This window comes from Salvia hispanica, chromosome 1 (assembly GCF_029641045.1).
Source record: "Salvia hispanica isolate PSC_SH4W2 chromosome 1, Shi_PSC_v1, whole genome shotgun sequence".
Taxonomy (NCBI): Eukaryota; Viridiplantae; Streptophyta; class Magnoliopsida; order Lamiales; family Lamiaceae; genus Salvia; species Salvia hispanica.
The window spans coordinates 47,580,970-47,595,412 of NC_142692.1; the positions used below are offsets into that span (position 1 = coordinate 47,580,970).

The window sequence follows — 14,443 nt, forward strand, 5'->3', positions numbered from 1 at the left end:
ACACTATTGTAGTTTTCCACATTATTGAGAGAAATGATATGCTTAGGGACTAAAAATGAGCGACTGTGAGCGCCTCTTTTGTTTTCTCTTTCTCCTCAATATCCTCTCTTCTCAATTTCTCGCCCTCTGTTTTACACTTATCAACATCACAATCCTCTCCGGCTCTCCCCCTCTATCTCAACTATCGTCTCCCTCTATCTCCACTTTTTTCTCTTTGTTATGAAATTCATTCGCCTCAACGATGTGCTACAACACTGCCAAATTCTTAAATTTATTTTCATAATCCAGTTAGGCGAAAAGGGGTGAAACTAGTTTTTGCAATTCTTCTTCAATTTGAACTCTCTCAATTCCTTCGTTATTCTTTAATTGAGAATTTCATTTTCGTTTTTATTTATGCAATTCCAACAATTTATACAATCATCTCTACTAACCACCAAAACTGGCAGAGTACAGTTTCGCCCCCATTATCCTCCAGAGCAGTAGAAAAAAAAATTGAAATCTCCAGATGCACAAAAATAAAAAAACGGGTTGTCGATTAAACCTTATGAAACAAAAAAAAAAGTGAATGCTTGACACATAAGTTTACTATAGCAATATCAATGGCAGTAGGCTATGGTGGAAATAAGAAATTTGTTGTGGTTTACATCTTTGACAATTGCAATTTTAAGAATTCTGAAAATTAAGGAGAAGTAAGAGAGTATGAGAAATTGATGTGGATTTTACATCTCGCTTCAATTTTGAGATTTCTGAAATATTAGGAGAAGAAAGAAACCAAATGCGGATGTGTTGTGTAATTTCAAGCATGAGAAAAAAAATAATGAAGAGGAACTGCTGGTAAGCAAGAAATCCAAGATGAGATGAGATGTGCCGTGAAATTGTTGCAGCGGAAAAAACAGTGGAGATAATAAGGAGACGATAGTTGAGATAGAGGGAGAGAGGATTGTGATGGTTGAAAAGTGTTGTAGCAAAGAAAAACGGAGAGCGAGAAATTGAGAGGAGAGAGAAATTGAAGAGAGAGAAAATAACATCCCTCAGCATATCATTTCTCTAGAAAAGAATATGCATTGTGGATTAAAAGATTTCTTTGAATAATGATAAAGATAAAATCTGAAGTAAGTTAGTTTTGCAATTATTTTTTAAGGAAAATCAAATGTGACTGACTTATTCCAATATATACTTGTTAGTGAGATGGAAATAATACTTCAATATATACATAAGTAGAATAGTTAAATGTTACTCCAAGCCTTCTTCACTAGTACTACTACATTATAACTAGTATATAGGAAAGCACCATGCAATTTCTTGTGAAATTTGGCCATTAATTCCGGCACACATTTTTGGGTAATAATTTCCATCTCATTCAAATAATCTATATAAGCCCTATAGTTTTGTCACAAACATTCTAAGTTTTAACTAATAAAATTAATTCACTTCATACATATCTAAAAATATTGATCAATGGCAATTGCAACCATCACCAAGCCATTCCGCAGCCGGATTTTCAAGCTCCGCCTCCGCACCAAGCCTAACACCGCCGCCGCCAACCACCAAACAAGAAGAGTTCCGGCAGGTTTTCCGGTTCCTGGACGCCGACAACGACGGAACCATCTTGGCGGCCGAGCTGACGGCCTACTTCGCCAGCATTGGCGATTCGATGTCGCCCGAGGAGGCGGAGAGGATTATCGGAGAGTTCTCGGGAGGCGGTGATATTCGGGGTTCGTTGGTGCTGCAGTTTGAGGAATTCGTGAGGGTGATGGAGCTGCGGGAGGGCGCGGACGGCGCGGACGTTCTCCGGCGGGCTTTCGAGGAGAAGGGCTGCGGTTGTATCACGGCGGAGGGGCTGAGGCAGGTGCTCCGCCGCCTCGGCGATGTGAAATCGGTGGGGGAATGCAAGGCCATGATTGGGGTGTATGATCTTGATGGCAATGGGGTGCTTGATTTCGATGAATTTTCTAAGATGATGAGTTATTGATCGGTCGTATAGGCTCGAGTTGGACAACCAATTGCTTCGATTTGAATAACCGGAGAAAGCTTTATGTATATACGAAAAGATATCGACCAATCAAAACGATTCGACTTATGTCACGATAGAAAGATAGCGGTCTAGTCAGTGTGTCTATCTACGTCATGATTAAAAATTTAGAAAACATATTACGCTCTAAAACAAAGGATTGAAACAGAGGACGTCGCGTGTTTTTTCTTGATTTGATACACTTGTGGAGCTTATAATTATTGTGAGAACATAAACATATCTCCTTCCGCATCGCAATTTCTTAGCCAAAATACATAATAAATTATTTTTCGAATCTTGGTACGCATATCAAAACTTTTGGAGCGGTTGTATATTTTTCATATGAATTAACTCTCTCTCTCTATCTTTTGTCCACGAAAAATAATTTTATCTTTCCATAGTTGTCCGTTCATAAAAATTAGTCTCATACTCATAAGAGAAAGTTACTCTACTTATCCACTTTTTTTTTTAGCATATTTTATCAATTATCTATTAAAACTTGTAATGTCAACCGTTGACACCATTTTTAGTGAACATAGCCCAACATTCACAAAAAATAGTCTAATTGATGGACGGCAAGTGTGAATGCAAAAATTGATAAAAATATGCAAACTAAATAAATAAAGTGGGAGAAAGAATGAGAAAATGTAAATGAATAATTGATTTAGAATAACTTTTATTTTTAGTATGAGACTATTCCGTTATGAATGAAAGGAGTATTATTGAATGTAAAAGCTAAAAACATAAAATTATTAAATGCTCGAAAACACTCAACTCTTAAACTTAAATCCAGATTTTTTTCAATTGAATGACACGAAAATTACACATAAAAATGATGGTAAATAAATTATTTTATTAGCATATATTGAATGAATCTTCAACTTATTTAGTGCACATACAAAGCATAAAATTCTAAAATCCCGAAATCTGAAATTTATTATTATCTGTGATAAATCATGTACGTGTGAAATGAAACCTATACAAAAAAACTATACAATAGAATGATCACGAATGATTACTAAGACCTATTCTAAAAACTCCTGTGCAAATAAATGAAGAAAAAAAACTAAACTAAAATCTCACAAAATCAATCACAAAAATGATAATAAAATCCATTATTTAGTGAGGAAATTTTCCAGTCTTTCGAATATAATCGAGTGTGCGCTGCAGCCCAAACTTGGTGACCGCTTTGTGGCCAGCTCGAAAACCATTTCCATACACCTCAGAAGGATCTGATTCGATCTGATATTTGAAGCACTTGCTAAGCTTCTTGTCGAACCGAGAAGTCTTTGATCCTGACGAATGTGAGGTTGATGCATGGTTGTTATCAGACATCGATAGGATCTGAGACTCCAGCCACATGCTCGCAATGACCTGACATATACCCTCTTCCACGTCTTGTCTCACACCTCGAAAACCTGGACAAGATTACCATTATCAGCACATGAAGAACGAGTGAGGCAACGACATGGACAAAGAGACACACGTTGTGCAAAGAGCACCGGGAGAAGACTTCAACAAGCATCAGTGATTCTTTGCTAATAGTTATCTAAGCAAGCCTTCCTTTTTTCACAAGTGATACAAAAACCTCATCTCGCTTAATGGTTACTTTAGTGTTTAGATCACCGAACCAATTTATTTAAAGAAAGCTAAGGGAAGGCAAAAAAAATGTCAGAGTGATAATTTTTAGGCAGAATCTTTTCGTGGCATGCAAAACCGGGATCTGGACGCACATAGGTTAGACTTTATATGGCAGAATGTTCTATTGGAGATAAATATTGTGGATGAAATGGCGATTGTACAAATGAAGTTTGGCGAGAGAGAGAGCACCATTAAGTCGCAACCATAAATGCATCATCTCATGCGCCAATATCAATCCAGTCAGCAACCTGCAGGCATGAGGAAATCTGGGAAAATGAAATCGAAACCAAAATGGAACGTCTGATCAGTCGCTAATAGGAAAAAAAAGTTAAAAGTACCTTGGAAGACCATATAGAATGAGGATTGCTGTCACTTCACAATGGTTGTGCGGCTCTGTTATCATGTCCACGACTCGATTTCCAGCTCTCATCCTTGGCCGCTATAATCCAAATGGGGAATAAGGGTTCTGGGAAAAGGCAAGATCTGAAAAATGATCAAAGAATCCCTTACACTGGTGATTGTCGGTTCCTTGGTGACACAAGCACCCCGAGTTTCAGGCATGTGATAATGACCCTGGAAAAAAAGACAGAAAACTCATATAAACTTAGTAGATGAAACCTATAACAGAGAGTAGGTGACCCTGAATATATGATGTTTCGTATCTTACATGCTGCTCTGCTCCCATGGCTTGATTCAGTGCCTGCTTCTCAACCAAGTAAATGGGAACTTTCTGCGTCAATTTCATGTTTAATCCTTTGAAGAACTCATGTATATCGTAGAAAAGGGGCTGGCATTGGTGAATGTCCATAATTGCTGAGTCCAGGCACTCTAAGCAGAGTTTTCGGCCGTCGTTAAGGGCAGCATATATTTCCTCCGCTGACTGCAACAAGCAAAAGACCCAAAGTAATGATTAGCTACAAGTTTAAATGAATCACATTAGATCTTATGGTGGCAGCGAGTGGTTGGTTTGCATAGATTTAGAGGGTGTTTGGCTAAGGTCATTTTAGAGAGTTTATAAGCTCCAACAGCCTATAAGATGTTTCAAGAGTTTACAAAATCTAATGTCTTAAGAGCTTATATGTTGTCAGAGTATTTGGATGATTAAGCGAGGTAAAATCTTCATTAGAGAGAAAAAAAAATGAAGAAAGATGAAATTGAAAGGGTGTACAAGTTAGAAATAACAAACCATAGTATGGTAATCTTTGCATATTGATTGTTGTTTATAAAATTATGTAAAAACAAGTTGGGGTGAGGAGCAGAGCAGGGATCTTCATTAGCTGGTTTAAGGAGCTTATGATCGAAGAAACACTTTCTTAGTGTCGATACTTACCTCCTTTCGTTCACAACTACAGCATCTAGGAGTGCCATCATCCTCATGCCTAGGACAGTACTTCTGGGACCAGAAAGGATGCACCTTATATTCAATAAGACCAGCTGCGTTTGTCGGAATCTGTGTACATGAAAGTGATAAACGATATAAACAAAAATACGAAATCATATAACCTTACAAATTTGATTTTTTTAAATAGTCTACAGTTCTTTTGACATAGAGATGCATTGATAAAAACAGTCTAAACTTATATTTAAACAATCAGAATCAAAATGAACCGTTCAAAAATCCCTCTCACGGAATAGTTAACCGAACCATGCTGACCTCTACCATCTACGACCTAACCAAGTGCAAAATGTTGCCTGTCGCATTCGCGTAATAGTGCTCTATCACTCCTTTTTCGTGAAGATATAAACAACTTAACCAAGCCTAATTTAGCAAGTTGCTCACTAGCACTAATAATTCTATGATGTTACTACCTAAAAAAAGAAACTGTGATGTTAGAGATCATGACTGCATTAAAATTGTCAATCTTTCAGGTGAATTTAATTTCTCTCCCACCTAGATTGTTCTATTTATGCCTAAATACATTCTATAGAATTATAGCATCTTAGAGAACTCCGTCACAGCCGGTCTTCGTCGGCCAGTTATGAACATCCTCGTCCACCAGAAAGGTATTCTTCATAATTCTAAAAGCTAGAACATCTTTTCAATGGTGACATCAAAAAGGTATCCAAAAATTACAACTTAACAACCATAGACAGTATAACCATAATATATGCATTCGGTGATCTTTCTCGTTCCTACAGTCGCAACCATATCACCTATCACTTTCTAAGCAAACTGCAAAGCTCATTGGAAAGCAACTTTGTTTAGCAGCACCAAACACGTCATCAAAGTATATGTAGATTGTGTGATAATAATAAGGAAAAGAACTTTTGCTCAAGCATTTTCAGACGGAATGAATATGATATTGCTTGGGTTGAGATACTTACGAAGTGTCTGCAGACATCACATTTTGGATGATGAGACTCCTTGTAGCAAGTTTTATGATAATGATAGCTACCAGACACGAAAAACTGTCAATAAAGACACGAACCTGGATTATATAATTCATCATGTGAATTCTGGTCATATTAAATGTGGCGCAATTGCAAATGCAATATTTTGATATTACAATCATCAAGATTGCTCTAAATTAACAAGTTCTACAAAATTGACCAATATGCATGAATGTGAATGTTTAGTTTATAACGACTAGTAAGCCTACTACACATATGAAGCTCTCTATCAAATGATAATAGATGAAAATAAGATGGACATATCATATTCTTTATACCTCGTAATCAGATAACGGTTGGTTACATACACGGCATCTAAAACATTGTGGGTGCCATAGGGCATCCCTGCAACTCACATATCCTCCATGGCCAATCTCCATATTACAGCCAGCACAGATCCTATCACAGAAAAGACAAGATAGGAAGACTACATTAGAAGCTAGACAAAAAATTATGAAAATGAAGTCAGTGTTATACACATAAAATCTGCATCTAATGATTACATTGGAAGTAGAGGTAAATTTTGAAGCCATGCTAAAACGAAAAGGAATGTTTAGAAGATGATGTCTAGAGCTTATGGGGCTCTTGAGTGACAAATTTTCTCTCCGAGTGAGAAAGCATATCAGCTTCCTTCAATTTTATGGTAGTCTTAAAGTACCCACAAATCATAGTCTGGAAAACAACAAGAAGCTCAAAAGAATTTGCCACTCAGAAATCTCCTTGAGCTAAAAGCAAATCAAACATATTATGGTAATGCATATGCTTCTGGAAACTGCATATTAACATAAAGATCCAAATTGGTTCCTAGTTCCTCGGAGAAAGTTTTAGTTAAATTCTCACATGTTTATATAAATCTGATAATCATAATTGTCACATTATGTCAAGACTCCACATGTACCTTAAGCTTGTGTAATAAGGGATTGTTACAGGTTGGTAAAAGTTATCGTTTCCATATCCATATTCGACTCCAGTTCCATATCCATATCCATTTACAGTATCATTTCTACTCCATGACTCCAGTTGAGAATCTATAACCAAACTCTCACGAAGGGCCCTCGCCAATTGTTCACTGTCATCCAGTTGTGGCTCTTTCTCTGTACCACATCAGGAACACCAAAAATTATGCATGCATTAATAAACTGTTACTGGAAACATGAAAATAGACCGTAAGCTATATCCAGCAAAGCAAGTCCCTTTAAAATATCAATCGATTGTCATTGAAATCTTACACAGGAGGATGATAATAGATAAATTTTAGAAAAGTCTTCAAGGAAACCTTACCAGCTGTAGATTTTCCTTTTAGGTCATCTTCTGAAAGCGATAATGCAACAGCATGGTCTATATCTTCGGTTTCTCTCCATGAATTCTGAACCAATGTACAGCCAGAGAAAACAGAACTGAGAAGTTAAGAACATGAACTTTATCCCCTCAATCTATGTTCAATCAAAATTGAACTTCAATAAGAGCTGATCTAATCTGGCAGACCATAAAATTCAAATCACATAAATCTAAGGTATGAAAAAGCAATCTTAGACTTGAAAAGGAGACTGAACATTAGTTGCATAGCTTTGACGCTGTTCTATCCATTGGGAGATTGACACTATGTTTACGACCCCACATTCTTTCCTGCCCTTGTTTATGGGTGATTAAGCCAAGATCAGTTGAAGTGAGGCCAGTTACAATACGAGAACAGGTAGTTTCATAATAATAGGAGATAAGGATCTGACATTGATAAATAGAAAAAAAGCATACGAATATTGATAGAGTTTCTTGCAAAACCAATACGCCCATGTTAAGTTCAGATTGATTACTGCCGCAACACAATTTTAATACCTCTACTCTTGAACAGTTGAACTCGATCTAACATTCCAAACATTTAATGATTGGAGTAATTTAATGCTATGAGACAGTCCTATGAGGAAGAAGAGAAAATAAAATAAAATGAAAGTAACAAATTTACTTACCAATGAAGCCGATTGAGGAGTCTCTGCAGTATCCGCTCCATATCTCCAATCAGAATGCCCTTCCAAAACTTTATGGTCCGAACACTTGAGGATTTTGCGAAGCCAGCCCATTAGATAAATTAACCAGAGGACAGCCAACGAAGTCTCTACCTGAGACACACTATTTAGTTAAGGAGCAGAAGGATTGAGTAAACAGAGGAAGAAAGAATCGGAAGTCTCGGTTCATGGGTGAAGCAAATACCTTAACTGGATAAACAAGAAACTAGAAAACATTTTGAGTTGTGCACCACATTATGTATTTCTATGGAATCAAAATTAGATTACCTCAACTGAAATTGACCAGAAAATTCTTCAAAGCAATGAATGCTTGCATAATGAAACCCAAAAAGATCTCAATCCATTCCAGAAACAGTTTACACAGGCACAACACATTCCATAGAGCAACAGCTTGATATTTAAGCCAAAATGAATCACACAAAACGTGGCAAAATCTATAACTCAACAAATTCAAATTGAATTGCAGTTTGAAACATTAAATGACAAAATGCAGACACCAATTGCAAACCAATAAACATAATTACGATACTCACTAAACACCAATTGCTTCAACAATCAAATGGCACGGATTGCATGAATATCCAGCTCAATTTCCACACATAAATTGAAAGAGATTTCAGAGTTATCGTTTGATCAGATCATCAACAAAAAAGGTAAATATTTGACTAGTAGCTGACCTGAAAATAGACCTCATTAACTCCACAGCAATGGCTGATGCAGAAATATCACAAATTCTCTTAAAAAATCTGAGCGTGCCCTTTTGGTGCATTTAGTCCTCAAAGAATCTTTGCGGAAGAAAGAATACTTTTTTTGCAAGATGTAAATCAATCAAGAATCTTTAGGTTCTCAGGGACAAAAATAAAAAAATAAAAATATAATCTTGATGATTAAGAAATAGAATAGCTCAATGATAAGATGAATGAATGCTCCAGGCGTTTCTTCTCTTCGTCTTCCTCTTTATAGTTGGTCAATCAAAAAATCAAACAAATTGCGTGGCAAAAACTTGTTTGCACTGTGTGAATATGGCTGCAATTTTCAAAGTCAAACTATGACAAAGAGTATTAGCTTTATAATTAATAGATTGAGTATCTTTTACATATCGCAAGATAATTAAGTTAAGAGTAATAAATAGGTAAATTAGTTTTTTTCCTAAATGTTTTTAGATTTATCATAATCTTGATGAGAGAGCAATTTTTTAATTTGATTCTTCAAATTATGATTAAATCTGTCGTCAAATTTTATTTTCATTATACATTGATGACATGACCCTTCACATAAAAGAAACAAATTCACCGAAGATTTGATCTAATTAATTGCCGATTTGTCATGCTATCATTTTAAATTAAAAATTATCAATGTTATATATGCTTCTATTTTTTTGAGCTTGGAATTTCATCCCTTCAAATATTATCCATATTTATTTTAGGTGTAATTACTAATTATGGACGTCAATAATGTACCAATCCAGCAGGTTTTGGACCAACTCTACTTAGATTGCGGATTAATTAATTGCAGGCTAATCAAATTGCTATTTTTATTGGGGAGTAAATATTCAAACCAAACTCTAAAAAAAATCAGGTTTTGAGATGGCCTAACGAGCTAATCGAACTGCTATAAATAAAATTAATATGTTCTAAATACATAAGGATGAAAATAGTCCAATTAATAAATGTAAAACATTTAAATATAATAATTTTTAGATACGTGCTTCATGAACTCAAAATTAATAAATACTCTGAAAATAAACACATGTATTTCAAGAAATTTTAAAGCAAGTTATTAAAATTATAATACTCAATTTATTATAGTGAGTTCGGATTTTTTTTTAATTAATTGATTGCTATTTTTAAAAATTATTTATATTATAAAAATCATCAATATGGTGTTGCATCTAGGTCAACCCATCGAATTTCGAACTAATCGGGTGTGGGATAATAAGATTGTAATTTTATTGTGCTATAAATTTCTAACTATAATCCTTTATTTAGTGAGCCTATTCGGGTGAGTCCATGAGTTTTGGATTAATCTGATTACTATAATTTTATTAGACTAGATGTCTCCGGTTCTAACTCTCTAAATTCAGCGCGCAGAGCTAGTTCACAGATTGTGAACTGGACTAACACCCCTAAATATAATGTAGTGTTTGACTGTAAAGTCAGACAAGTGTATTTAATGTAAATAAATTAATGTAACAATAAAAAAAAATTATACTTCCTCTGTTCAATCATAAGCGAGTCATTTTCCTTTTCTAGGATATCCAACCATAAATGAGTCATTTTACCTTTAAGTAAAAAATCGTCTCTCTTGCTTTATTTTTCTACATAATTTATCCTTTTCACTCATCTATTTTTCACCTCCCATAATTTACTTTCTTCACTTTTAACTTTTAAAATATTAATTTATTAAATCACGTGTTCAAAAGAAATGAGTCGCTTATAACTGAACGGAGGGAGTATATAAGATAGTTCTACGTCATAAAAAAGTGGATGAGCAATATTTTGATGGACCTACTAAAATAAAATAAAATAAAATAAAAAAGCAATGATAAAGGAATAGAAAATGTATTAAGTATAGTTGTATAAAAGATTTTTCTTAAACTATAGCACGAACATCATTGTCACGGTGATCTCTCAGCTCAAATTTAAAAATTCAAACTAAAGAGTTACTACTACGTAATCAAAATTCACCCTATAATTAAGAATAACCCTATATTTAAAATAACACACGGTGACATAGAGAAAATGAAAAACTAGAGAGGATAAGAAAAAAGAAAAAGAAAAAAAAAAGTAAAATATGCAACATTCTTTTGAACTTTTCAACTATCGTCTTGTTCTCTTCTTTAATCCAAACTGCAAAATCTTCATCATGGTTTGCTTTGAGATCTGAAACTGCAGTGCTATGAACTTTTGACAATAAGATAATTTAGTTCTTCAGTGTTGAAATGCCATTTATGATTTGGCATAGTGCAGGGACGGATCTAATGTTCTACCATAAGGGGCAAATGCCCCACCTCAAAAAAAAATTTATATGCTATTTTATCATTAATTTCTAGTTTTTTTTGAAATATCCTTTCATATGCCCCTTCTTAAATTCTTAAAATATATTTATATAGATTCTTGCCCCACCTTGGCACCTATATAGAATTTCTGGATCCGTCCCTGGCATAGTGTATAAGTAAAGATAGAAGGTAAACCAAGGTATTATTGGTTTTTTCGTGAAAATAGGCAATGAATGAATTAATACTCACATAAGCAAACATCGATTAACTATATCTTTACATTCAACAAATCACATTTTCTCTGGTGTTGATAAAGCAAAAGTCTTGCATTTTGCAAAGTCTTATCCATATGATTTTCTTCAATAATTGAGATAATGACTTTAGATAACCGACCTCAGAATTATTTTGTGGACGTGCATTATAGTGAAGATGTCGTCATTTTAAAAGAGATGCAAGCTTAGTAGACTTGCACTTGTTTCACAAATATCATAAACTCATTTCTCAAACATCATAAACTTATATCGACAATCAAAGTAAAAAAAATTGACAACCAAATAAGTTACCCGATTTTCAGCCCGTTAGAAAAGACTACAATGAAACGGAAAAATTGGTAGTGGCAGACAAAAAGTGCAGCATGCTGCTGTATTCAAGTATATAATAAATATTGTTTCAAAAATATTAGGCGGCCAAATACAAAGAGATTAATTAAGTACTCCGTACAGTCTATACTGTAATAATAAGGGCTCGTTTGCTAAGAAATATGACATATAAGAAAATTCGGAAAGTAAGATAAGAAATGCGGGTTTCGTATCAAAATAAGCTCATATGAGAGTTTTTTTGTTATTGTTTGATAAACAAGAAATGAGGTAGAAATGCTACCCGGCCAAATTTATGAGATACATATTCTTGTATTTTGAGGAAAAAATTGCAAGCTTAGATGAGTGATAATACATACTTACATGATAGGTTAACCATGATACTAATAAATACTTAGAAATAATCATATAAGTATCTATATCTAAGCATTACCAACTTATGAAATGACTCATAATAAAATAAGATAATGGAGTGACATAGGAACATGTTAGACAATTCAAACTAAAAAATAGCCCACAACAATGTTTAAAGAAAATTAAAATCACTGTATAAATTTTATAAACTACTCATTATTCATATCACCAATTAATTTTAGGATAAAACCTATAAATTGCTATCAGAATAAAAACCACCATCTATTTCTATCAGAATAAAAAGACCATCCTATTTTTAATGTTCTAGAATTTAAATCGTCATTCCAATTACCATTGACATGTACTAGGTATAATTAGTTCCATCACTTACTTTTTTTTATTAAACATAAATTTGATTTAGTAATGTAGTACTCCGTCTGTTCAACTCCAGATGTCTATATTCTTGAGTGACACAAGTTTTATGAGAAATTGTTAGGTGGAGTAGAAAGAAATTGTAGAGAAAAAAAGTATTAAATATTTTAATAAGGAAAGAATATAAATAAATTTATTTTTAAATATAAAAAGTGAACATCTTAAATGAGGCGAACTGAAAAGAAAATGTAAAACTCTTGAGTGTGACGAAAGGAAAGGAGTACTAAAATTTCAATAATTTCAGTCTCTTGAGTAAAATGGGCCTTCTAACACTTGTTGGCAAAGGACCCAAAACAACAAAATAATTTAAAGCCCAACTTTTGCTCTTCCATGTGATATACCCAACCCAAGCCCAAAAGTAATTCGAAATTGTTAGAGCACTATTTAATTTAATAAAACTCGAACCACATAACACACATATATATTAGGAGAGATTTGAGATAGCAAAAATTATTTGAACACAAAAATCTACGGTACATATGCATCTACTTTCTTACTTATTAATGCATACACCTGTGTAATTCATGTAAAGTTGATTGTAATAAAAAATCCGTTTTTGTATCCTTGTATTTGCTTTGTTCGAAATTAATAAACAAAAACATGATGACATTGCAATAAAAATGCTGTTATTTCCATAAATATAATGCCAAATACGTTGCCTTCCAATGTATCAGCTACAAATTAAATGCAATCTATGACCTTTATAAAAACTGGAGATATTTATTTGCGCCAAGAGACAATTTATATATGTACATCGACTAGAATTTAATAATTTACATTTGAAACTGGTTGAGTTCACACCGGAGACAAGAAATTTTTTTAGTTTACTCTTGTTATTGAGATTTACTTTAAAAATTGATTGATATCTTGGACAAAACTGTTATTCATAATACTAGTGATCCTGGAACGAGTCTTCAGAATTTGAACTAAATTAATAGATGATACAATCCGATAGTTAGTATAGCAACTTTATATTATATTGGTATGACTAAAGTTTATATTTACCTACTGTAAATTGTATTCAATCATATAAATGAGAAAAGTCCGTATGTACTCTACCATAATAACTTCTACAGTAAAACTGTAAAAGTATGTATAATTATTCGATAAAATAATAAATAAATTCTCTGAAAGAATAACTCTCCAGTCTCCGATCCCAGACCTGGTCCAAATCAAAATTAACACCATCAACTTCAATATGATGCATAAAAATAATATTTTTTTTACATACAAACCACATGATCAAATGCATCATCATTGGACCTACTATAGTAACAAAAAGAATGGGGACTCATGTTTCTATTAAATATGATCATCTGCGCCAATAAACTCTTGGTCTTTCTTTATTAATGTTTTAATAAATTATAGTACTGCTACATTACTACATTTATATTGTTTGCGAAAGCTACCCTCAACTTGTAACGAATTCTCGAAACTCTTTTACTATTTATTAATAATTTAATTTATTTTTTATTTATTCCATCTCTGCAAAATAGAACTGAATCCCTGATTTCCTACTTCCTCTCTTTGTTAAACAATATATACCTCCGGTGCTCCACCTTGCCTTTGTATTTGTCTCTCTCGCTTTGTTTTTCCGTTTCTACCTCTCATTATCTGCCACAACTTATTGCCGGTCGAATATATTAAAAATCTTTTAAATTTTGTCCTAGTACATTGATTTAGTAATGATCGCGTCTTATCTATATAAGTATAGAAAATCCCCCATCTTATGAGCCATATTAAGGGAGTAAGCGACCTATTTCTAATATGGTATCAAAAGTCTACCCAAATCATTATAGATCTATTTATCTCTTACTATCTTGTCTTGCCTACCCTACGTGTGGATGTCTGATGTTCATTCCGGCCCACACGTGCGGCGGCGTATTAAAAATCTGACCCATCCTCCTTATGACTCATCTTAAAGGGGTGGTTGACTCATTTCTAATAGATACATTGACGATAATGTTACGTCACCCATCCTTTAATTATTCCTCTCTCA

The 14,443-nt window shown here is 33.8% G+C and overlaps 1 protein-coding gene and 1 pseudogene across 2 annotated transcripts; one reads left to right on the forward strand and one right to left on the reverse strand.

Annotated features, from left to right (window-relative positions):
- The first annotated feature begins 1,444 nt into the window (after positions 1-1,444).
- Positions 1,445-2,179, forward strand: LOC125198808 (putative calcium-binding protein CML41 pseudogene; annotated as a pseudogene).
- A 742-nt stretch (positions 2,180-2,921) lies between these two features.
- Positions 2,922-9,068, reverse strand: LOC125219052 (protein DA1-like). 2 transcript variants are annotated; one of them, XM_048120910.2, is made up of 12 exons: positions 8,742-9,068; positions 8,008-8,157; positions 7,325-7,409; positions 6,942-7,137; positions 6,322-6,442; positions 5,978-6,061; positions 4,983-5,102; positions 4,320-4,532; positions 4,163-4,225; positions 3,991-4,091; positions 3,842-3,900; positions 2,922-3,429 (listed from the first exon to the last, which is right to left on the reverse strand). In XM_048120910.2, exons 2-12 carry the CDS (start codon positions 8,116-8,118, stop codon positions 3,131-3,133), a joined length of 1,452 nt encoding a protein of 483 aa, XP_047976867.2. In that variant the 5' UTR covers positions 8,119-8,157; positions 8,742-9,068; the 3' UTR covers positions 2,922-3,130. The 2 variants fall into 2 exon arrangements, with proteins under 2 accessions (XP_047976867.2, XP_047976868.2); XM_048120911.2 differs by lacking the exon at positions 8,742-9,068 and adding an exon at positions 8,598-8,701.
- Positions 9,069-14,443: the final 5,375 nt, after the last annotated feature.

What these genes read in the sequence shown, in the direction of transcription:
- LOC125219052 (XM_048120910.2), bottom strand. Translation starts at nt 8,118, where the DNA reads ATGGGCTGGCTTCGCAAAATCCTCAAGTGTTCGGACCATAAAGTTTTG. An exon ending in GTAGTTGTGAACGAAAGGAG is followed by an intron (nt 4,533 to 4,982) that starts GTAAGTATCGAC and finishes TGCTTGTTGCAG; the next exon opens with TCAGCGGAGGAAATATATGC. An exon ending in ATTCTATATGGTCTTCCAAG is followed by an intron (nt 3,901 to 3,990) that starts GTACTTTTAACT and finishes TCATGCCTGCAG; the next exon opens with GTTGCTGACTGGATTGATAT.